At 40.4% G+C, this 24,470-nt stretch overlaps 1 protein-coding gene across 1 annotated transcript; it reads right to left on the bottom strand.

Moving 5' to 3' along the window:
* Positions 1 to 1,358: 1,358 nt before the first annotated feature.
* On the bottom strand, positions 1,359 to 21,294 carry LOC133018126 (MAGUK p55 subfamily member 7-like). The gene is made up of 18 exons (XM_061084441.1): positions 21,270 to 21,294; positions 20,798 to 20,916; positions 19,859 to 19,936; positions 18,368 to 18,448; positions 15,293 to 15,427; positions 12,937 to 13,018; positions 12,746 to 12,831; positions 11,757 to 11,834; positions 10,912 to 11,108; positions 10,243 to 10,301; positions 10,041 to 10,052; positions 9,541 to 9,585; positions 5,954 to 6,127; positions 4,237 to 4,317; positions 4,037 to 4,130; positions 3,796 to 3,904; positions 2,803 to 2,946; positions 1,359 to 1,589 (listed from the first exon to the last, which is right to left on the bottom strand). Exons 1-18 carry the CDS (start codon positions 21,292 to 21,294, stop codon positions 1,359 to 1,361), a joined length of 1,830 nt encoding a protein of 609 aa, XP_060940424.1.
* Positions 21,295 to 24,470: the final 3,176 nt, after the last annotated feature.

The raw sequence follows: 24,470 nt of genomic DNA, 5'->3' as shown, positions 1-24,470 counted from the left end.
TTTTTCGGTGTCCAGGAGACGTGTGGATGCACCAATCAGAGCATCTCCGATCCAGTGCTCGGGTTCTGTCCCTGTCCCTGTTGTTTACCCAGATGTGTTTGACGCTGACAACAGGCCTGCGAAAGTAAAATAAACACCTGAGGCTGGATGGTGTGCTCTCTGTCCCGGCCGTCTCATCCACTGTGTCAAGCCTGAGTTTGCTTTTACAGTGAGCTCCGTGCGGTCATAACTTTCTCCTCGCACGTCCGCGCTCCCTCGAAAGCCATTAGTGTCTCTCCGCATCACGCTGCTCCCTCTTCCTCCCAAACACAACTTGATAGACACATTAACACTCCTTCACACCCAATTGAGCGCAGCGACCAAAGAGAGGAAGGAAACCCTGTGAATGTAGAGGAATGCGGCCATTAAAAGGAATTAGACGGAGCAGCTTCTGTGAAGGAGAACAGTAGAATGTGCGGCCCGACAGCTGCAGAGCTCAAATAGGAGAATTGGAGTGTCACTAGCGCTAAATTGCAACCAATTATTTTTAATTGTCTCAATATGTTTTGTGTAAAAAAAGACAGTTTCATGATTAATGTACCATGACGAAGATTTCCAGTGTAGCCTGCTTAAAAATACACAATTCCAAGCCTTAAAAATCGACAACAATGATTTTAACTTTAAATTGAATAGTCTTCATCTTTAAATGTTATACACAATATCACCAGAACACCATCTCCACGCCTACGTTGTCTATGCTTTTTAATTGACTGTTGTGTCTCTATTTTCTATAGCATATTGTTGGCAATAAGGTCTTCCTGACTGTTACTAATAATATTTCTCTGGTGTACATTACAGTTAATTGAAGTGCGGCAGCTGTCAGAATAATTACATGCTGATGTTTGCGACTTGGCAGGGAAGGATTACACTCAGCCACAAGCTCTGAAAGAGTTTCCTTTTTCCTTTTTTTCTTCTTCTTCTTCTTCCTTGACTTGCGAGCCGACGTTATTTCAGCCAAATGCCAACATTAAAACTGGCTCTGAGACAGACGAAGGGAGAGGGACATGGATTCTGTTTGCCTAATTAGGTACACGCTCAGGGACACTGTGGAAAACTGTGGTAATCACAGCAGTTGTTTACAAATGGAAAAATATGTAAAATAAAAAAAACCTGTTATCAAAGGTGTTGAAATCTAATGTAATATTTTAGAAAACAGTAAATATTATAATTTTTTGCCTAGCCTATGGGAGAGAGAAATACATGGTTGGCATATTTCCTATCCAAGCAAAGTTCTGTCAAAAACAGTTACAAAGTAAAACGCATCATTTAACAACAAGAAACTTAATCTTAGGATTTTATGCGTCTAAAGAGCTTAAAGTTCAAATCCAGCCGGTCAAATGACCACAACTTCTCCGCTCCGTTGTTGGCGAGGAGCAGATCCAATCTGAAGGAACCCAGTGGACCTCTGTCTCCTCAATCTTCTCCAGGTCTGCCTTCAGCTCCCTGAACGCCACGGCAATATCTCCATTAACAATCACCTTGTCGAACAGGTGGCCGTGCTGCTTCTCCATTGTTTCAGCTAAGTTGATCATGTCCTCAAAATCCTCTTCCTGTAAAAAACAGAGCACTTCTGTCAACGAATGAAGGAACAAGATGCTGCTTTTGGTTTCCTGTAGCTGTACTCAACTACTTGTGAGTAATTTCATTAACCATTAAGCAACAGAAAAAAATAATCTACTTTTAATCAGTAAAAGTAATAAAACATCATATCACCAACATTATCGGAATATTATCCCTATTACCGTTTACGGCCTCAATGTGTTATGGGCCTCAACTTGTAAAGTGCCGCACACTGAAATTGTAATTTTAGCTCAGACAATACTCAAATTAAAAATGTAACCTTTGCGAAAATAAAATGTACAAACTTGCAGATATTATATAGTATTTTTTCTCAATGTTACTTGCTGTTAATTTTAGATTGTTTCAAAAATAATTCACATTTAGTTACGTTAAGTTAATTATTTAATATTTAGATTGAGCAAATTGAAATAAAAAAATGTATTTTACCATTATAACAATTACAGATATTTATATAATTCTAGTAACAATCCCTACCGCTTTTTTTTTTACAGTTTTCCAGGTTGTTTTCAGCTTGAGCCACTTTACAATTCGAGGCGTAACAGATATGTTAAATGCAGAGAGTATAATCCACCAGCTGCAGCACAACCCTGTGTCAGATCAGCCCGGACTGTCTGAGGCCTCTGCTGCTTGGCACTGGTCGAACTCCAGCCCTTGCAGGTGTGTGACCTTTGGGCTTTAATAAGGGCAGCAAACGCTGAGTGAGGAGCCAGATGGGGATGTTGAGAGAGACCCAGCATCTTCTTGTTTTGCTTGAGAAGTGAGTCATATACCTTCTCTTGTTTGGAAACCCACCAGCAAAACTAAATGCACACCCTCCTTCATTGGGTTAGGTCATTCTTTTGAAACCATAACGTATACACACAAGATGAAACCTGTCATCTTCTGGACAAAATCATCCATTCTTAAATTATGGAACCCAAAAGCCACCCACCGAGCACCATTGTAACTCTCCATGCCTCTTAAATGTCTCTTAAATGCAAAAGTCAGCCATGTGTCAGGCAAGATCTGTGCAGGACTCACTCTGGTTGTGTGTACATGTGCGGGGTTTGGTGGGTGTGTTACGTCCAGGGTGTTTGACCTCACTCCGCCCTGCATGTTACAAGACATGGATCAAGCCCCTGACTCCAGACGTGTTACCAGGTGGAATGTGATGTACATGTGCTTACGCTGTGTTTCTCTTACTGAAAAGATCTTGACCGGGTTTGCGTCGTCCTTATCGCAGATGAATTTCGCTCGCCGCCTGGTGAGACGCAGCTCCTCCATACGTGGTGGCTTCACAAACACCACGTATGGTTTGAATTCAGATGTGTACACGTGCTTTATTTTCTGCAAATGCAAAAAAAAAGAAGAAAGGGAGGGGATTTGATGAAGGCAGTGTTTAAAGTACAATAAACAATGTAAACACGAGTCACAGGAATAAACCCAGGTTTTAGAAGATCCCTCCTTTGGCATGAAAACAAACAAAATCTGAATCATTCCGTTTTGTGATCCTTGAGTAGTGTGAAACTTCTGGCATTATTTCAAATCTGGCAGAGATAAAACTTGTTATATGTTGAATTTTGTGTAGAGGATTGCAGCACAGTTGAGCATTCTGGGTTGCAATCATAAGAGATTACTTTTCAGACTGTCTTAATGTTGTACAGGAAATAATATGCAGCATATCAACAGCCTGACGGAATTTTATTTTAATTTGAATATTTATTAATCCTTTTTTACATCACAGTGCTTGTAACTCCAATCGACCTTTGGATGGAATCAAAAGCTTCTTCTGAATCACCAGTCCCTGAACTAGCAGGGTGTAACCCATGTGGAGGTTCACACTATCCTTCCCCACCACACACACCCTGACACACCAGTAGCATGTGATCCATCACTGGCTTCCCACCATATCAACACGGCCAATAGGGCCTGGCCAAGCAGGAAGCACCACTGCCAGGCACTAAACTCTTTAGTGAGGACACTTGGAAACATATTATTATATATATATGACATCAACAAGTTATATGATGAAAAACTGGAAGTTTTAATTCATTGTTTGTGCTAGTATGAAGCACCAGTGTGAAGGATTTGAGGACACGTGTGCAGTTTTGGCTCAAAAATGTCCTCCTTGGAAACGGGTCCAAGTTCCGTTGATTGAGTAAACATTTCTCTTGTTTATTGGCACATCATACGTACACTTGGATGAGCATCCAGGAGGCACACCTTGCCCTGGGCCATTACTCTGTGCGCAGAGTCTAGACTGGTTCCGTAGTAATGACCTTTGTATTGCCCGTAATCTATAAACCTGAAGGGAATAGGGACATAAACCGACAGATACGTGAGTTCCACAGAATGAAATGATAAGAAGACAGCAGGGGTAATCACTGGTATTAAAAGGGAGAGAAAGAGTGTGGGGTATATATAGCATATACGCTACCTGTGAGTGAGAATGTCCTCCTCAAACATGTTAATTGACACAAAATGATAATCCACCCCTTCGGTCTCCTGCCGCCTCTTCTCACGTGTGGTGTCTGAAAGAGAATGGGAGGCTAAAGTTGACTTCAAATAGCTGAGAGCACCTTTTAGCTTGCAAGAGATAAAGGTGACAGGTATGAAACGTGTAGATGCCTCACTTACACGGCACAGTGACGCCATAGCGGTCAGGGTTTGAGATCAGGAGCCTCTTTTTCAGTTCGCTGACGCCAACGCCGCTGGGCCCTCGAAAAAAACAAAGATCAAAACAGTATCATCGTGTGCTAATGTCCAGCATCAAATGGACTCTGTGATCTGGAGACACATCTGTCTGAATCATCAGAGAGGGAGAGAGGCAGACAGACAGAGCTCTGATTTCATCCTGATTTCAGCCTGAAAGTGATTCTCCAAACAGCTCTGCTCTGTTCTCTCTGTCTGCGTCTTTCTATCGAACGTTCCACACCCTCCGGAAAAATTTATAGTATCAAAGGCTACACAGTATCAGTGTCATTTCAATGTAGGATGCACAGGATGAAGCGCACACACACACACACACACACACACACACACACACACACACACACACACACACACACACACACAGACTGTAGCATCTGGGATTTTCTTCTATTGCAGGTATGTCCATCCCCAGATTGCATCAGACTCTAACTGTCTGAAAGTAGGATTCCTGACATACCTGCCCTTTCCATCATTGTGTTGCATGAGCTTGATACATTACAAAATATCAAGTTTATTGACCCTCCACTGGTACACTGCTAATGAGCTTCACAGCTGCTCCACAGAACTGAAGAGGAACATCACCAGGCTATATATTTTCTTTTTGTTCCATCTGTAGAGTGTGACCGATCACTTTCGCCAATTTTCCTGGGGCATAACTTTGTTTCATTCTTAATGTGTATACAATGCAAACTGAAAGGATATGTTTCCAACCTGGTCAAACATTATCCAGCTGGTCCTGTTTTAGCGATGAAGGGTTTTGGTTTTCCGGTCTTTAACACTCATTGCCAATAAAGTATATATTCTTAATGATGACCTCTAGTCAATGAAGGGCCTTCGCAGCAGACAGTAAAACCTAATTCAGAGTCGGGGTAAGCTCCAAGTCAATTAAATAGGTCTAAATCTAAATCCAAGCTGTCTTGACTGTTCCAGCTTGATGATGGAGCGCTTGGCTGACATTATGTGGGATCTTATTCACAATCTGCTCATCCCCTTTCTCTCCATTCATCTGTCATGTATCTCTGCTTTGCTTTTTTATGCACCCCCTGAGTTCATTGTGTTCTTTCTTGGAGTCCCTTAGTTACAGATGACCTGCAGTTGTATCGTGATATGACGTTAAAAAGACCTTCCGCGAGGCTCCGTGTGAAATTCCCTGGGGAGCGATATAGCTCAGCAATACATAGAGCAGGCCTTCAGGATTGGCAGGGAAGTGAATCTGGGGTGGGCCGCAAGGTAACTTAAGAGAACACAATATATTCTGACTGAGAGTTTTCTGACAGTGTTTACGTGCTTCTGATGGGAAAGGATTGTTCCTGCACTCAAGAGTCGGAACATAAATCTTCATCAGTGCGTTACTTTTTCTTTTGATCAACAACAGCTTCTATAACACTGTCCTTTTAGCGAATGGGATCATGTTATTTAGATTTTTTTGTGTGGAAAAAAAAAAGGCAGTGGGATAATATAAAACAGATCACAACCAGTGACCACTGTGTTTACAGTACTACCACAGTAACTACCATGCTCTAACCTGTGTAAAGCAAAGTTAGACAAATTCACACTGCTGGAACCCATTTTGAAGCATTTGTGCTTCATAAACAAACACAACATGGAAATCTGCCTTTTTAAATGTCTTAATCTTACATACCAGCCAGAACGACCAGGCGGTGTCTGTCCTTGGGGTCTCGGTGATAGAGGGACACCTCTATGTAGGCGGGGGGATGAAATGAGCCATGTACCCCTTCACTCCACCTCCTGGACCGAGCCACCTCTCTGGCCCAGCTGCTCTGTCTGCCTAGTCGGAAACTTCTTCTTAAACCAGCTGGAAAAGAGGTAGAGAGGCCTTAGACTTTTTGAGTGTATCAGTGTATGTATGTATGAGTGTATACCAACGCCACAGGTGTTTCACTGAAAACTAACAGAATGATATTCTCATTGCAAGAGCCCTGAAACCCTAAAATTTACTAGTAATGTTGATATTTGAGTGTGTTGGCAAATAATCCTCTACCAGTTTATACACATAGCAGATACAGGAAAACATTAGCAGTCATTTGTCATATATAAGTGTATTATTCACTTACCCTTTGCTCAGTTTTTAGTCTCCACCAATTTCTGAGGCCATTTCAAGTGAAACTGTGTCAAATCCTGTAATATCTTAACTAAAACACCCTTTCACTTGAATAAAAGAGGACAAAGGAGTTTGGTCTGGGCCGACCCTATTTACAGATTCAGCAGCAAGTGATGAAAACAAGCTTAAACCCGGGCTTCTCCCTCTCTTGTTATGAGAAACAGAGTTGACTAACTGGATGTGGTGTAAGTTATGTATTTTATTGCTTCCCCTGTTTGCTGTTTCAAAGTGTCGACACAGAGGTAATGGAAAACGACGGGGGTGCGAGACCTACAACATCTCTTTGAAAAATTCAAACGTCATGAAAGTTGCCACAGTCATTTAGACAACACAATGAGGCCACATTTTTGCGGCAGGCTTAGCATTGCTCAGCAGCTCGATGAGGCTTTCAGGATTGGCATTTTGTGTGTTGTGTTGTTTTTGTTGGGTCTGGCTTCAGTTTGTTTACGCCACCTTAAAGAATTGTATCACCAGCCACAACTATTATCAGAGTCTGGTGGCGAATTCCTTCGGATTTATCATGATGAGCGACCCCAGTCATATTACATAGTCATTTGATCCACTCGTCAGAGCAGCTTTCAAAACACAGACAGACTGAATACATTTTTTTGTCTTGACACAGAAATGCTAAATGCGTATTTTCTTTCAATCGTAATTTTGAGGTAAATTAATAGGCTTAATTCCTTCAGAACTTTGGAATTTGGAATTTCCTTCCATGAGTCACCATCCATTTAACAGTGCTTCCCTTGGCTAACCATATGGACATCACTTTACTTTGAATAAAAGTTAAAACACGAGAACTATTAGGGGATCAGCTTTGACAACCGAAGACACGTCAGAAGGGAGAGCCACGGCTGAAATGTGAGGCAGAACTGAGTACGACATCATTTAAGGAATCTTCAACACTGCCACCCAAAGTCTGGTGTCAAGCACACAACTGCGACAACATTCTGAACAGTACATATTACAGTCAAGAATCAACAACTCTGTCATGTGTGGCTTGTAGGCCGTCTGGCATGCAGTGTCTGCCATGCGACTGTGGTCTGGCCTGGCTTGGCGGGCCCGCTGTCTTTCATGATGTTAACTGCAGTTAAGTGAGGGTGCCAGGCTTTCTTTGACGTCAGCTGTAATTTCACTTTGTAAGCATATCTGTCCATTTCCTCTCTGGGCTTCACTTTAAGACACATGGCTCTATGGGCAGAGATTTCAGACAATTGTTTACATGGGATTTAAATGGATGACTTCACTCATAAATGGGAACGGGTAATACATACAGTGTAAAACCAATACTGTGCAGCAAATTAATTATAATTTTTCCTTGAATGAAATAAGGTCTAGAGAAAAAACATTTTGTAATGGCTGAATTAATTCTGGCAGAGAGTTGCTCTTCTGTTTCTGAAAATGCTCTGTTACTGAAAACCAGAATGTCATTATTCCTGGTTATGAGACACAGTGCTGAGGAGATGGGAGGTCACTTACTGGACCGGGACCGTCATGTTAAGATTACACGATATGAACCTTAATATGCAAAAGTGAAAGCCAAAGTATTTTAATCACATCTGGTGGCTGACTGCAGTATTGCTTACAAACCCAACCTACTCCATGTTAGTCGAAGGGACATGGACCAAACTAAAAAGTCAAAGTAGATGTGAAATAATTTTTCCTGAAAGATGGTGTCTGTCATTGCATACATGTTCAATCATTAATCTTTTCTGTTCAGTTTAGTTTTAATAAGATATTTGATGCTATTAGAATTAGGTAAATTGTCATGATTGATAGCTAAGACGAACTGTGATTGGTCGAGTGCATGTAATCCTACTTGTGCTGCTCCCTCCCCTAATTGCTACTGCACAGACTAGTCATCGTGTACTCCATCTTATACAGTCTATGACTATACGGCTACTGTGACCCACAAGCAAATTCTCAAATGCAGCTGTTTAAAGTTGATGAATGTAAACTCAAATGCACCTCTAGGTTCATGTGAGTTATCTGAACTTTACACAGTGAGAGTTTGATGTTAACAAAAACTCCAAAAAGATGTTTGTTACATTTGTCATGGAACAACAAATAATGTAAAACACTCATCTTTGCATAATGTGGAGCCGCGGTTTACAGCTAGCACGGCTATTTCAGAAGGTTCACAAACTACTATCACTCCAAATCCATTTCAGACATTGTTTGTTCAATCTAAGAACCTGCATCAGAAAACCTTTGGGGTTTACAGGGTGTTGTGTGCCTTCCATCTGCTATTAATCTTGTTGTGCTAATTAAAGCCAACTGGCTGCTGGTGCATTTAGGTTTACATTTAACAGATAGATGTGATAACTTGGCAAGAAAACAAGTACACATATTTCCCAAAATGTCAAGGTAATCTTTAAAGAACAAACCGATCTGTTCAAATCTGTTAGCAAGGCACAAATGAGTTCAACTTGGTTTAACTGTCTTTACCATGTAATAACCTGAACATGTATAATGTTCGATTATGTCCCGTCTCTATCACTAACTCTGCCTCTGATTACACTGCATGCAGTCATTCAGTTTATACAGCATCAATACGGCTTTACACGCCAAGCAAAGAGGAAACACAGAGTCTGAACCACGTCCTCAGGTGGAGCATGGCCTGAGATTAGATAACCTGCACATTATTAAATGCACATGACTCTGAGAAATGATATAATGCAACATCTGTAATTTCCTTGTCTTGCATAGACGTCAGGAGCCTTTTTACAATCAGGTCTACGTGCACGCCCCCATATGAACATCCTGCACTGCTCACATGCACACACGAAAATACACACATGTACATCATGTCCAATCCATGAGATCAAGACAAATGGGATAAATGGGAAGGTCAGAACCACATTTGCTGGTCTAGTCCTTCCCCCCTAAATCTCTATACCACAAAACGACATCATCATATGAACGGGACTTCTGCAGACATTACTGGGGTCTGCTTCTGGAAGGCCTTCATAGTTTTTCAACACATATTCAATCCACAGTTTGTGTGTTGTTGTTCGCTGTCATGTCCACTCGGACCCCAAGTTTTATTGTCTTTATCATACTCATCTCTCCGCCAGTATGACAGTGGAACAAGTTAAAAATCTCACCGACGTGGATCCCTGTTAGAGCTCCGTAGTCTACATCCTCCGTGACTGGAAAAACAGGAAAAGTGAAGAGGAAAGAGTGAGGAAATCGTGGACACAAACCACAGGAGGATGACATGTGCGTTGCTCTGAAACTTTATACTAAAAGTATTAGCATATGTTCTGACCCAAATGTCCTAATATTGTGCTTTGGAAAGTCTAATAGTAGTTTTATTTAGACATGATATCCCTTATGTTAGAATTATTAATAACTACCTTACTCTTACAAAGTGATTGCTGGTGAAAAACTAAAGCACATTGTGGGAGGCCAGAGGCTTAACCTGCCCGGTTACAACAGAGGAAAATGTCTTCAAATCCTCTCCAATTACATGACCATTATCGTCGGTTAACAACTCTTCAAATCTTTAAAAACCAAAACCAAAGCCGAAAAATGCTCCTGTGTATTATATCATTTCCATTATTCTGATGGTAAGTTTTGAAAAGCAAATTTAAACAGACAGTACCTTCCCCCTCATCTGTGGAGCATGTGGAGAAAAACAAAAGTTGTGAGTGTGACAGGAGGGCGGCAGAGCTCACCCATGACCTTCAGACATGACCTCTCAGCTCTGCACTGGGGGAACTCCAATGTGTTTATTGTAAAGTGTTAAAAGGTTTTTTTATTATATTCATGTGCGGTGAGTTTATGGACAAACGTTGGCTCAGCACCTGGTGGTTTGACTTGCCGAGGCTTGAACAGGGCTTTGGGTCGCTGTAGTGCGACTCTCCTGAAGGAGGCCAGATGACACAAGGAGGAATCAAAACAGGACTTAATCAAAAGGACTGACAGATGTACAGTAGGTCTTTTCCACAGCAGACACTTTCACAAGTCACTTGGAAAGTCACAGGTGTAATTATGTGTTGGTTAGTACTGTGGCCTCACAGCAAGAAAGCTCCTGTTTCAAATCCTGGTTCGGCGGAGGTCTTTCTGTGGGGAGTTTGCATGTTCTCCCCGTGGCTGCTTGAGATTTCTCCAGCGACTCTTCCCCCCCCAGTCCAGTGATATACAGATTAGTTTGAGGTCCAATGGGAACTCTACATTGGCAATAGGTGTGAATGTGAGCTTGAATGGTTGTCTCTGTATGTTGCCCCATACTACACTGGCGACCTGACCTGGGTGTACCCTGCCTCTTGCCCACTGTCAGCTGGGATTGGGGCCCGCTCCCTCTGTGACCCTCAAAGGATAAACTGTGCATATTATGAATGGATGGATGGATGGAGTCATTGCCCATCTTATCAGGAACATCTTTCTGTGACTGTCAAAATATCTGCTGTTAAAAAAGAACGTATTTGACAATTTTGTTGTTAAAAGTGGATGAATCCAAAGCAAAAGCGCACCTCTCATGGAGTTGGAGTGAGGGGATGAGCCCAGCCCGACTGTCGCTGTCGCCAAGGTGACACGCCTGCCACCAGGTGTCATCCTCCATGTTGACAATCTGCAGGACGTCGCCTCCTTTAAAGGAAACCGCCGCGTCTTTGCACGGGACAGTGGGATCCTCGTTTGGATCATAATCAAACAGAGCCCGTACAAAGAGCTTGAGAAAGATAATCATTAAATATTGTTAGCATTCAAAAAGATTGGTGACAAAGGCAAATACCCATATTTATTTGTTTCTATATTTATTTGTATTTTCTCTTTTTCTACAGCAGCTTCATGAACCTCTATATCCTGACAGCGGACGTGTTTGTACGTGTCATTTTTGAGAAATGACCACAATCACTGAAAATAATTTGTCTTGATTCATTGCAAATGTTTGCTGCTCCGAGAGTTTCCAACTTGGACGTCGTGTATGGTGTGGTGTGTGAGCAACAATTCTTTCTAAACAGAGAGATTGGTGGAATGTGACATTTTCCACATAAGGTGTTTAGATTTATGGTTAATGTTAGATACGGCTCAGCAGATGGGATGTCTATAAAATTATAAGTCATGTGTTTTAATGATAAAAATTGTGATGAGGCCTTATCCTTGAGGGTTTGATCTGAGTTTAGTTTTTGACAACCGGACTACTGCTGTGACAGCACCGTGGCAAAAACACAAAATATAACCAAACACACAAGACTCCACTGATTTCTCTCTTCTTACCAAAAGCAGGTGAGTAGAGTTCCCGCTGCAGCCAGCTTGAATTCTAATATATTTAAAAAAAATATAGCAATAGATTACTGTAGGTTAATATTTACTGTACCTTCTTCTTCTTTGAAAACAAATCTTCCTTGGAGGAGGCCGGGATGATCGTAAATGTGACGTTACCCTGATAACGAGCCTGTGCAAGAACAGCAATGTTAAGAAATAGTTTCATACTTTGGGAAGATAAACACCACTCTCACGTGTTAAGTGTCTCTGCCCAGTAGCTTAGAGCATAGAGGCTGGACATGGAGGAAAGAGCTAGCCTGTGTGAATGAAAAACGTTAGGCTCATTTCAGGTTCACATATGTTCATAACATTTATTCAAGGGTGGGGCAAGGGGGACACTGGCCCCAACTGAATCTGATTGGCCCCTCAAAGTGCCAATGTCATTAGTAGCCTTTTTTCTCAATAAACTAGTAACTTACATATAATACTAACAATACACATTTTTAAAGAGAAAGACATTTCATTTTCTAAGCTTTTTTGAAGACATGAACTTAAACAAGGAACAAATCTGAAAATGTCTTCAATAATGTGTGGCTTTGCTGAAAGCTATAAAGCTAACAGTAAACAAAAGAATGTCTTGAATGTGCAGCTTACTGGATCAAGAATTGTGATGGGTGTTTTTGAAAAATCCTAGTTGCACTGGGTAATTTGTCCCTGCATCATCATAAACATGGGCACTAAAGACTTTAATCTGAATCCACTGGCATGTTGCTGTGAGTAATAGCAGTCTACACATAGTAAATAATAACAGACCACATGTGGAATCATCTACACCAGGAAATAACTTTTAAAAACTTGCTGTTACTCCTGTTTGAGAAAGCTTTGCTTAAAACTACAGCATCTTAAGAATTTGGAGAAATATATTTAATTTAAGTTTTACATCTTCATTGGGAATAAAGAGGGTTGGAGCCACAGACATGTTGAAGATGATTAAAGGTTTTTTTATGGTATTTGTCTTCTCATGAAATGTTATGATAATGACAGAACATTTTTAAATAATAACACCAGTGAAGCAAACAAACAAGCAGTAGAAACACTTACCATTAGAGGAAGGATTTCCTTTGGCTTCCTGTTCTCCAGTGAGACTCCATTCACCTCTTTCAGCTCATCTCCTTCATGGATCAGACCTTCAAAGTGTTGGAGACACAGATGGAAAATTGTACCTCATGCGCTCTAGGATGCATATTATAATCTTACCACATCATATTCTGTATAAAGTTTCATCAGTTTACCACTTTTATCAGCTGCACCTCCTCTCATGATCCTCGCCACCACAATGGCCCCGGTCGCTTTATCCCTCTTGATCGTTGCCCCCTTGAGGATGGCGATGTGGGGGTGAAGGAATGATGGACAAACAGAAGAGTAAATGAACAGAGGCAAAGAGGTTAAGTGATTCAGACAGTGAAAATAAAATGTTGTTTGTTTTTACAGTCAACAAAGGTTGTTTGTATCAAGAAGGGGCCATTTAGCCAGCTGCCGTCATGTAACACACAGCACGCTGGAAAAGATTAACCAAATCAGCATTATTTTCAACAGATGTTACTGATGTGCAGCAAATCGCAATGGAAAGAGCCTCTTATGTAGCTGACTACAATCAGCTCATAGTCGGGTGTAACCCTGTTGTCTGAAAAACAGGAACATGCTGAATCGATCAGATACCGTGTCAGGAAAAGGTCAGACCCCTTCCACTCAAGTTTTAGGATCAAAACAAAAATATGTTCCTTATTATTCGACATCATTAAGTTAATTATTCTCATATTTAACCCTAAACCATATTTTTCCTTTAAAGAAAAAAGAAGATTGAACTCATCGACACGGTGTTAAGTTGTGGTTATTTGTTTGTCTTTTAGTTAGTGTGATCTAAAAAAACCTGGCCACACTTGTCTTATGTGATTTGGTAAAAAGTGAAGCCACAGGCTAAGAAATCAAATGATTACGTTTGATGTGGATCCATGAATTCTGTAATGGAATTTTAACTTTGCTCGTGAGGTAATTTGTAAAAATGTCTGCTATTTTCTAATGAACTGGACCTACTTGCATGGAAGAGAATCTGGCATAAGTAACACATAGCTGTCTCTCACTATATGTATTGTTTTCCAGATACAAATTTTTAAAAATTGAATTTATTTTTATTGTTCAATAACAAATTTAGAGGATTTTGCGGCCTTGTCGGAGTTATGTGCTCTTTGTAGCTTCATCTGTTTTCGTCCCAGTTTCACTTAATCCAGGAAATTTGCAGAAATAAGTGACAATGGTTTGGAAGAAGGTGGAATGAGGTAGATCATTCCGGGAATATTCAGAAACTGAGCTGTGATTAAAGACCTTGAAACAGGTTGATTTACACAAGAATTAGAACGGAAATTATCCCAATCCCTTAAAGGACTCCATTAGGAGGCATATTTGTGCCTACACACACACACACACACACACACACACGCACACACACACACACACACACACACACACACACACACACACACACACACACACACACACACACACACACACACACACACACACACACACACACGCACACACACACATAAACACAGCAGATATATGGCAACAAAGATGTGGAAGAATTGACTCTGCAATTTCCACGTTGAGGAAAGTGAGCAGCAGCCCAGAGGCAGAGGTGATCCAGGCGGCTGCAGGAACTCTTTCTTGTTTCCCATAATCCCGAGAGCTTTAGTTCTGCTACACCTGGGCCTACGTGGCTTTAGCGCCTCGCTATTTAAGTTGACAACAATTCAGCCTTGACTCTTGTGGATGTTTATGCCTCATGTCCTTCTACTCTGTAAGTCTGTTATCGTGGCTAGACAAATGCAATTGCTGTGAAACATGGTTATCGTCGTAAGTTAAATACTTTTGGGTTTTTTGTGCATTTTGAGGCCACGTAGACCAAATTAGAAACAGGTTTACATGTAGCCAAATACAGCTTTCCTCTCTAAGCCTCCATGCCCCATAAGAACAGTGAAAAATAATTTGCATTCATGTTTGTGATAAGGGCAAACTGCTATTTCTAGGTCATTATTTGTGATAACAGGAAGCTTTAATGGATTAATACATTTTAAGTTACCTTTAGTTGCTTCATAGAATTTAAGGGAACTATTAGGTATTGGCGGAGGAAGTGTGCACTATATTGACTCCCATTCTAGTTTACATAACAGTCTTGGTTTCCTTTTTTAGAGGCTGTACTTCGCTAACTACAATCTGTTTCATTTTGTTCTTGAATGTTAGCTGAGAAGATTGAAACCGGTGTGATATGTTTATCCCAACATAAGCATGCAGCGAGAGCCAGTTTAGATTTGAATGAAGAGTAAAAACAGAGGGACTTACCAAGGGAAAAACACAGCCAAAGCAAATTTATGAACATGTTTCATAGATCTCTGGATGTAGAAAGGTTAGATCCAGATAACCATGCAGGCAAACAGGTAAAAGACTGGCATCAATCTTTTCATTAACTTTAAGCAAGAATGTGTAAATGGATTTCCTCAAATGTTGAACTAATAATGTAAACAAAACAAGAGATAGATTTAGTTTTTACCTTTTTTTTTTACATTTAAACACAAAGACACATTCACTGACCAGTGGCTCTTTGGTTTTGACCAGACTGACAATTTTGACTGAATCCTCGTCCTCTTCCAGTACATCGTCAGGTACTGGTGGAAGAATCGTCTCAAAGTCCCTCTGAGCTACAGCGTCATGGACAAGCAGGAGACTCTGTGAGGGAAACAGAAACACAGTGGATTCAGACCTAACACTTTGAACTGTAGCTGCTGTGAGTGTATTTGGTATGTGAGTGTATTCCCCCAAAAATGTATATTGTTCTGTTTTGCCTATAACGCTACTGTTAAATTCAGTGTGAATGAAATGCTGTCGAACCACTGTCACCACGGTTTGACCAGCACTCGTTTAGTAAGTTAGTTAGATGGCTTGTTGGTTAGTTGGTTAGTTAGTTAGTTAGTTAGTTAGTTAGTTAGTCCTCTTTGTCTGTTGAGCTGCATAAGGCATCAACGATCTGCCTCCAGCCTGCCCTTGACTACATGGGCCTCTCTCCATGTCAGATCCATCTCTTTCAGACACATTTTGCCGCCATGTTGATTTGGGCCGACCTTGTTGATATATTTTCCTGAGGGATCCATCGTGGAAGGCGTTGATCTTGTTCATGTCACATTTTACTGCGTGCCAGCATTCCGGGCCAAAAAGGAGAACAGACTATACACTGCTTTGCACAGGTTTGAGACAGTTAAGTTAAATGTGGTTGTAAAGTTAAGAAAATGCATTTACTCAAACAAAAGTACAACCAGCCCGAGTTGACTTATTAAAGCTGACTTGGAGGTGAATTTGGCCGACTGCCTCCACTCACTACACTGACTGAATCCAAACACAGCACTTTTGGTCCCAGTGTTGCCCGTGTCGACATGAGCCAAACTTGATTTACAGTAGTTGTGAGTAGACTGCCAGCCTGTGGGCCACCTGAGAGCAACCCCCCACATCACTCCCTCCGCCTGCAGTCGTACTGGCTCAGCGCATTTTCCAAAGCAGGGCTATGGATTATTCTATGAGTCATAATTAACTCCCAGACAATTCAGTTTACTTTTCTGAGAATGCTGGCAGTGTGCAGCCCCTCGGGTTTGTTTGCAGTGTAAACATTCTGGGTAAACAGGAATCCACTGCTGTGATTCTGCACAGACTACAATTCCAAAACAAGGAGAATTAACTGTAATATAAAATAATAAGAAGAGGGGGGAACATCTGCTCATTGACTTAATTTGAACAATCAGCCAATCCGTCTGTCAGTTAGTCTACTTGTTATCCCTGCATCCGTCAACAGTTGCTCTGCTCAGAAGCTGCCAACACATTAGCAATGTGTCTCTGGCCACTTTCAGAGACAGGTCTTTCCAAAAAAACAAACATTCATTTACAGAATATTGTACATGGTGTCTCTCATAAGTATGTGCGAGCTCCCGCGTCGGGGCCAAGAACAAACAGGTCATTAAGACTGTTTAAACAAACCTGTTAGTTCTCGTCTGACTTCAGCTCCTCATTAGGAATAGCCACAACTTCTGCAGCCCACTGGAAAACCATACGCTGCGTGTGTTTGTGTATGTGTGTGGGAGTGTGTCTGAAATATGACTGTCAGCAGACCTGAAATAAGACAACATGTATTTGAGTAATCTGGGCCTCGAGATGAGCGAAAACTACTGAACCTAATTAGAGAGCGGGATGGCTGCAAACCCCAGAGTGGTTGATAGATGTCAGCACCTCACAGCAAACAGAATGACGAGGTGACATGAATTAGAATAAGATTTACAGTTGGATTAACGTGTCACTGCGTGTGACCCAAATAGGAGCCGACTGGAGGAAGCAGAATGCTCAGAGTGTTTTGATGTGTGAGCGAGCTCCATTGTTCAGTTGCCTGAGCAGCCTCAGAATAGATGAGATGAAGCATGTCTGGTTGGAAATGAGGCTGTCGGACTCCGGCTCTAGTGTTGTGTTAAGAAAAATGAATGAACGTGTAACTACGCTGCTCGTAAGTGGGTTTATTTGGCTGTTAATGATCCTTTCAGATCGGGGCACTGGAGTTGAGTCAACATCTTTCCCGACTGGATTACATCCGTGCTTCATAAATGATCCATGTGAATGACAATTACAGGATATGCTTCAATGATACAACTACAGTGTGTGTGTGTGTCTGTGTGTGTCTCTGTGTCTCTGTGTGTGTGTGTGTGTGTGTGTGTGTGTGTGTGTGTGTGTGTGTGTGTGTGTGTGTGTGTGTGTGTGTGTGTGTGTGTGTGTGTGTGTGTGTGTGTGTGTGTGTGTGTGTGTGTGTGTGTGTGTGTGTGTGTGTGCGTGTGTGCGTGCGTGTGTGTGTTTGTGTGTGTGTGTGTGTGTGTGGCTTACGCACTGAAGCTCAAACAATAACACATTTACTGTTAATAGAGATGGACGATGGACTACCTCTCACTATCCAGAAATGAAGCCAGAATATCCTGGACCTCAACGCTGCCATGTGTTGATGGCAGAGTAAATGTCAGAGTAGTAATCAGAAGATGGAGCGACAGGATCGAGGTCAATCATGACGCTTCACCCCATTTTTGTAGCATCTTTTACAGAAAACTGAACTTACTGGATAATAAACAGTCAGTTTGATAACAACTACCTCATATGAGAGAAACCATTTTTGAGAGAAGTATTATCTCGGCCAGGGAGGTTGTGTCTTCACCCCTATCCTTTTTGGTTTATGTTAGTTAGATAGTTAGTTAGTTAGTTAGTTAGTCAGTTAGTTAGTTAGTTAGTTAGTTAGTTAGTTAGTTAGTCAGTCAGTCAGTTAGTTAGTTAGTTAGTTAGTTAGTTAGTTAGTTAGCTAGTTAGTTAGTTAGTTAGTTAGTTAGTTAGTCAGCAGGATTACACATAAACAATTGCCATGAATCAGGGGAGCGGATCCAACAATTGTGAGGTGTTAAATCTACTGAGTAACATTTTAGCTTTGTTTTTTTACTTTTTAGTTTGACCTATATCCTACTTTGTGGATCCTTCATTAATTACAGTGGATTTAGGAAATTATGTTATTTGACAGGACTTGGCTGAGGACGTTTTAGGTCAACACACACGTGTGAAGCTACAGGTGCACATCTCCATGAAGAAACAAATCCTCACCTTAAAGTGGGGTTCGGAAAAAAGAGCAGCCAGTTCTTTGACTTCATCTCTCCAGCCTTGGTATATGAGTTCCTCTACCAACTGGAAGCAGAGAAAATGAGAAAAAGATAAATATATTTTATGATTGTACATTATCATGAGTGAGGTTTGGTACAGTCTACACTGTATCAGCCAGGCAAGACAGACCAGCAAGCCGAGACAAAAATCATTAGTGAAATTCAGCTTCTATCAGATTCCGACTGCAGTGACACATCATCGATGTCGTCATTATTACCAGTGAACTGCTCCCTCATATGGACCCAATTACTCCCAACTTACTTTTTATTACTTGATGTTAATTATTTGCCTGTTTCTCTGTTTTTGGTTTTGATATCTTTCCGCCACCGCTGGAAAAATCTTTTTTTTCCTAAAAAGCGCTCCTGAAGGTTTAAGGCTACACGACAGCTGCGGTGACAGCTAAAGCAGAGCAGCCTTGACCGTCAGCAGCAAGTGGAGAGGCAGCAAGTGACTGTGTGCAGTCGCCTGTCTTGTCAAGCATATTACTGTAATGACTTCTACTGCTTCAAGATGTTGTGGCGCACTCCAGAGACACAATGCATGAAGGTCATTAGTTTCCACTGTGAGCAAACAGAAGCCTCTCTGAGGGGAAACAGACCCATGGTTTGGCCCTTCCAGTAGGTCCTGATGATTTAAGCCAGGCAGAGAGTGGCTGTCGGACCGAATCTGAGGCAAAGGGAGTGAGGGGAAGGGGAGAGGAGAGGGGTAGATAGACGTATGGAAACATGGCAGGGATTACAGTTTCTATGCTATAAGAAGACGATGAAGGAAAGCAAATGAGGAAGAAAGAGAATGAAGGAAGAAAAGGAGAGTGGATGGAGGAGTGTGGTTTGCTGATGGAGAGGGGGAGGAGGTGGAAGCTTGAAGCAAAGGAAAAGTGTAAAAAGTTTGTTGTTTTGTGCTTTGTCCACAAACAACAAAGGGAAAACTGAACGTGGGAGGTGATTAAAGCGGAAGAAAGGAGGAAGAGGTATGAGTGAAAATAAAGGAATGATTGGTTGCTGACGGGAATGAGGATGACTAGTGCATGAAATCAGAATCGCATCTGCGGGGAATAGAGACCTGTCGTGCTGTTTTTGAGCCACAGCTGTAGTGGGAGTACTCCCTGTCACTTCGTCTTAAATCTGAAATTAATTGTGTTCCTCCAGCCTGAAACATTAGACTACAAACAGAATGGATTTAGCAGCCTGGTGCTCGCCACTGTCCACAGTGACCTAACTCCTGGCAAACACATAAAAAACGATATCTGCTCTTACACGTTGCCTCTCAGGAGATAACATCTGAGCTGTCGGAGATTCGAGACAACATTTCATGATCCAGTACACATATGAGTGGAAAGCACGTTCCTCTTGTGCTTCTGTGTGACAGGAGAGTCAAACTGTCACCGTCTGCAACGTGTCTGTCTGCGAAAGATGTTTGCAAAGAGTCACTTACATCTGCTGCCAGACGTGCTGCGTGCTCTTGGACGGGGACGGGGCTTCGCTTCTCAAACCGCTTCAGCCGCTCGTGGATCTGTCAGTTCAGGAAAGTATCATAATAAAGATTCTCCATTCTCCAAGGTCATTCACTGCAGGTTTTACCATTATCCACTCACTGATACAACTGCTAATATTTCTAACATTACTAGTATTTTGGAGATGACAAAATGACATTAAGAAGGAGAAAAATAAAAAATACTTAATTTGACAAATAATTTTAGTTTATGATAATAACATACAGTTACATTAAGGACATGCTTTGTTCCCAGGGCTAGAACACAACAAATATCAATTTGAGAATAAATGTCAATATTTATTGGAGAAAAACAGCTTGATTAAAAGTGGATTAGTGTGACCTGTTTTCAAGTTCCTCTTGTTTTTAAATTTATTATTTTTAATTTCAGATTTCTGTTTTTGCAGTTCGGATTTAGATAATACACACAAACTGCATCATAATCTCCTGAAATACAACTTACCAAAGGATAGTATTACTCAGTAGTATATGTCTACATTGCATTATTATTCTGGTATTCACTAGCTGCAACATTTTAGCGTCTCATACATACTAATTCATTCTTTTAACACTTATAGGACCTACTATACTACACTACAATATACTATATTTTAGGATAATATACACTGCTGTATACAACACAATACTACATTTCACTAAACCATATTGCACTATACTAGCACACTATATTGTGCTTCATACAGTATACTGTACTATATCAAACTAGACCATAATACCTATGTACAAATGCAATCAGATTATTACAATTTAATTACATGTAACAATTCAAATGCAGGACTTTGACTGAACAAAGTGGGATTTTAACATGTTGGAAAATAGAGGATGTAACTACACAATCACAAATCATTGTAGCGTCTTCACCTTGAAGAGCAAGTGCAGCTTCTTCTCCATCAACATGCTGTGGAGGAACCTGTAGTCCTCCTCTCTGTCTGTGTGAGACTCGGTTCCAGACATCACTGATGATAGCAGCCTGCACACACCTGCAGGAGGAGGAGGACACACCCACACGTGGAAAACGCACATATACATCAATGAGCAGTACACCTGCATCTGTATTTGATTTAAGGAGCAGGTTTTAAAGGATAGGTGGTGAGGTCAAGAACTCAAAGAGAGAGGTCAGAGGTTAAATTGGGGGTGTGATGAAAACCTCCCACAGGGGAGCCTCACTGTCTCACAAGATTGAAAGTTGTGGTGGTTGTACTTCCTTTTCCCCTAAGGGAGACATTTGATCCTTAAGGACTCGATATGGAAGGTGAAACGAAACATGAAACTATTGTGCTTGAATAAATGATCTAGTGCACTTTTAACTTGCAGTCCCTCTGACATACACTACCTCTGTGTTCAGTTCGGCTTAGCATCTCCCTGACTCTGAAAAAGAAAAGACAGAAAGAAGATAAATAGATTCATGATCAAAGAATTCTCGCTTCATGTTTCTTTTGTTTCTATGAATCGTGAGGAGACTCGAGTGAAACAGTGTGAAATGAAATGAAATTTTTCTCCTTTGTATGTGAGATATTACTGCCCCCTAATGCTCATATGAGACATTTCAACATGTGAACACGCTATCAATATGGTCATGTTAATAAATTACTGAGTCAGTGAATGATTGTTCACATACGTTCACATTATTTTTCTTTATCACAACAATGGGGTTGATTGATCAGTATTACTTCACTGAAATAACATTAAACATAAGGTGAAAACATAACTCATAGAGGATAAATACTGGATGGCCACTTCTCTGAATGAATTTGTGTTAAACACATACTCACACATTAGGATTCTGATCAGTATATGTAATGTAATCATTAAATGTGAATGCAAAGGTTTAAACATGTTAAATTGTTCGTTGAAGAAACGTGCACTTGTTAGATAATATTATCTATGTTGGAATCAGATAGTTTCTTGTTTCCCTGCATTTGCAGGTCTGCCGAACAACAACCACACTAATATTCGTTATTTACTGATTTATATAATGTTTCTGAAGCAGATGAAATAAGAATAAATTATTCAAAGCAATCAATAACATTTTGGGAAAAATAATGAACAAGCTTGGATTGAGACATGTTATATCTAGTCGAACAAATTTTAAGCAGAACTTCAGAAAGTTGAGCTGCACTCACCAGTGACTGCCCCTTCCATCAGGCCCAGCTCAGGCAGACCAAGCAGCTTAATATCCAGAGAGTGAGAGCTGCGTTTGAACATCCACTTGTGCAGAGAGGTTGTTTATAGCTCGAGCGGCCAGATTGTAACAGATTCAGTCGATATGTGCCAGGTCTGACCTAAATCAAGCCAGCAGGAGATCAATAGAGCAATCAGAGAACAGGGGGCACAACATTAAAATTGGCCCACAACCAGCGATGGAAGAAATATTCAAATTCTAAAGTAAAAGTATTATTTCCGCACTTTTAAAATACTCCACCAAGTACAAATCCTGTATACAAAAACCTTACTAAAGTAAGAGTATGTGAGTATCATTAACAAAAACAGTATTTAAAGTAAAATTACTCTCAGTGGAGTAAAATTTCTGATATTGATATTTTGGGATTAATACTACTGCTGCATTAATGTATGTGTTGTATTGTACTGTTGTAGATGTTTCTGTAGGTGTTTACATTTGACCAACTTTATATATTGTTGTAGTTTAATCTACAGCAATGCATCATATTATATATGATCGTCACGTGTCTAAGAGAAGAATGTATCTCTAAAAAGTCTCAACTTTTCATGAGCTCAGAATAACAGCCTGTTTTCAGCTCTGTGATGATGCATTTTACAGTTGATTTAGAATTTTCACAACGGACAAAGGAAAAGTTCATCTTTCAGTTGAATGCCAAAGATGCAACATCAACACATCTGGAAACACATGGCTTACACTGACATCTGAAAAGTTACTAAAGCTGTCAGACAAGTGAACTATTGATAAAATCCCATGAGATGAAACTACATGATTTGATATATTATAAAATAATGATATTTATGTTTAGAGTCAAATCAAAGTTTATTCAAGTGCGAATAATTAGTTTTGCTTTGTACGTTTATATCTGGAGGAAGAATTGTTTGAATAGAAATGCAGGACAGACAAACGTATATAAGCATCTTGCTTGTACCTGTGCCTTTTCAGTCACATAATACAGAGATTGTTGACAGCATGTATTCTATGTATAATGTTTTCAAGACTGAATAAAAAGGTACGACATGATACAGAAGTATAATATTTCCTTCTAAGATGTAGCAGAGTAGAACTATAGAGAGTTGAAATAAGTAGATGCCAGAACTAACGCAAAGTACAAGTACCTCCTAATGTGTACCTGAGTACAGTAGTTGAATAAATGTACTCACTTACAATCCACCACTGCCTACAACTGTCAAATTTGTCCATATGACCAGTCTTTGCAGATGATAATTTCCCACCTTTCTGTGTGCTGATGGAGAACTTGGACGTCAAAGTAATAAGATCAAAATACTTAGGGCAGCATATCAACCTCAACAATCACAGGAGGGGATGCAAACTCTTTTACACTAGAAATCCAATTACCCCTGCTCATTACATTTTTTTTCTTTGAATCAGGGGCATGACCTCATTCAGGGCGATGAGTTATTACCCTACAGTTGTTGTTCCATTCTGACCTCTGACCTCCGCATGGTTAATAGAGAAGTGCCACTTAGAGAACAACACATCAGATTATAATGTGCTGTGGATTAATTACAGAAATAAAGGTCACAGTCCTTGTTAACTGCACCACAGACCGAATCCTGCACAGATCAACAGACAACATCAGACAAGGATCAGCTGATGGAGGATAAAAGTGTTGATGATGTTGATGTAGGAAGAAGAAACGAGCGGACAGACGGTGGGTGTGTTCTAGGAGAGGTCCAGCCAATGGCAGGACAGGTCGGGGGAGGAGCGATCAGCTTCCTTTTCAGCTGCGTCACGTTATCCAGAGACAGCTAGGCTAATACCGGAAACCAAGCTACTCACTTCAAGATAAAAGCCCCGGCACAGAGCTAATGTCACATCCACACTCCACCTTCTAGGCAACAACGGTAGTTTGATTTACTTTCGTGTTGTATGTGTTACATAACAACAGTGAGATATATGTGTGTAATAACGGAATAAGCTCCAACATGGAAACTCTACACTGTTATATAAACACCTGACACATTTAATCAGTTATATAATTGTATTTTTCTTTTTTGAACTTTACTATATACTGCAGTGTATGCATACAGTACAGTAAAGAAGTTTTAAAAGTAGGTATGTATTGATAATCATATTTATTTTGTATTTATATAACTTTGGTTTTCACTGGCTGCAAGATTAACTGCCTTATGAACAATAATTCATTATTTAACAATTTCAGGAACGAATATAATATATATATATATATATATAAATACAAACATAAAAATACATGAAATAAATAATATTATTATATATAATATAATAATCGTGATATATTTTCCTGTTATTCTTCTCTTTGGTGCTTTTCTTTACACTTGTATTATTACAATTGAGCCATTTTAGCTGCAA

The sequence above is a fragment of the Limanda limanda genome, chromosome 13 (genome assembly GCF_963576545.1).
Source record: "Limanda limanda chromosome 13, fLimLim1.1, whole genome shotgun sequence".
NCBI lineage: Eukaryota > Metazoa > Chordata > Actinopteri > Pleuronectiformes > Pleuronectidae > Limanda > Limanda limanda.
The sequence above is the reverse complement of the archived record's forward strand: the minus strand, read 5'-3'. Positions and strand labels throughout refer to the sequence as shown.

What these genes read in the sequence shown, in the direction of transcription:
- LOC133018126 (XM_061084441.1), bottom strand. Translation starts at nt 21,294, where the DNA reads ATGCTAAGCCGAACTGAACACAGAG. An exon ending in TCAAAACCAAAGAGCCACTG is followed by an intron (nt 13,019 to 15,292) that starts GTCAGTGAATGT and finishes GCCATCCTCAAG; the next exon opens with GGGGCAACGATCAAGAGGGA. An exon ending in AGGTGCAGCTGATAAAAGTG is followed by an intron (nt 12,832 to 12,936) that starts GTAAACTGATGA and finishes AACACTTTGAAG; the next exon opens with GTCTGATCCATGAAGGAGAT.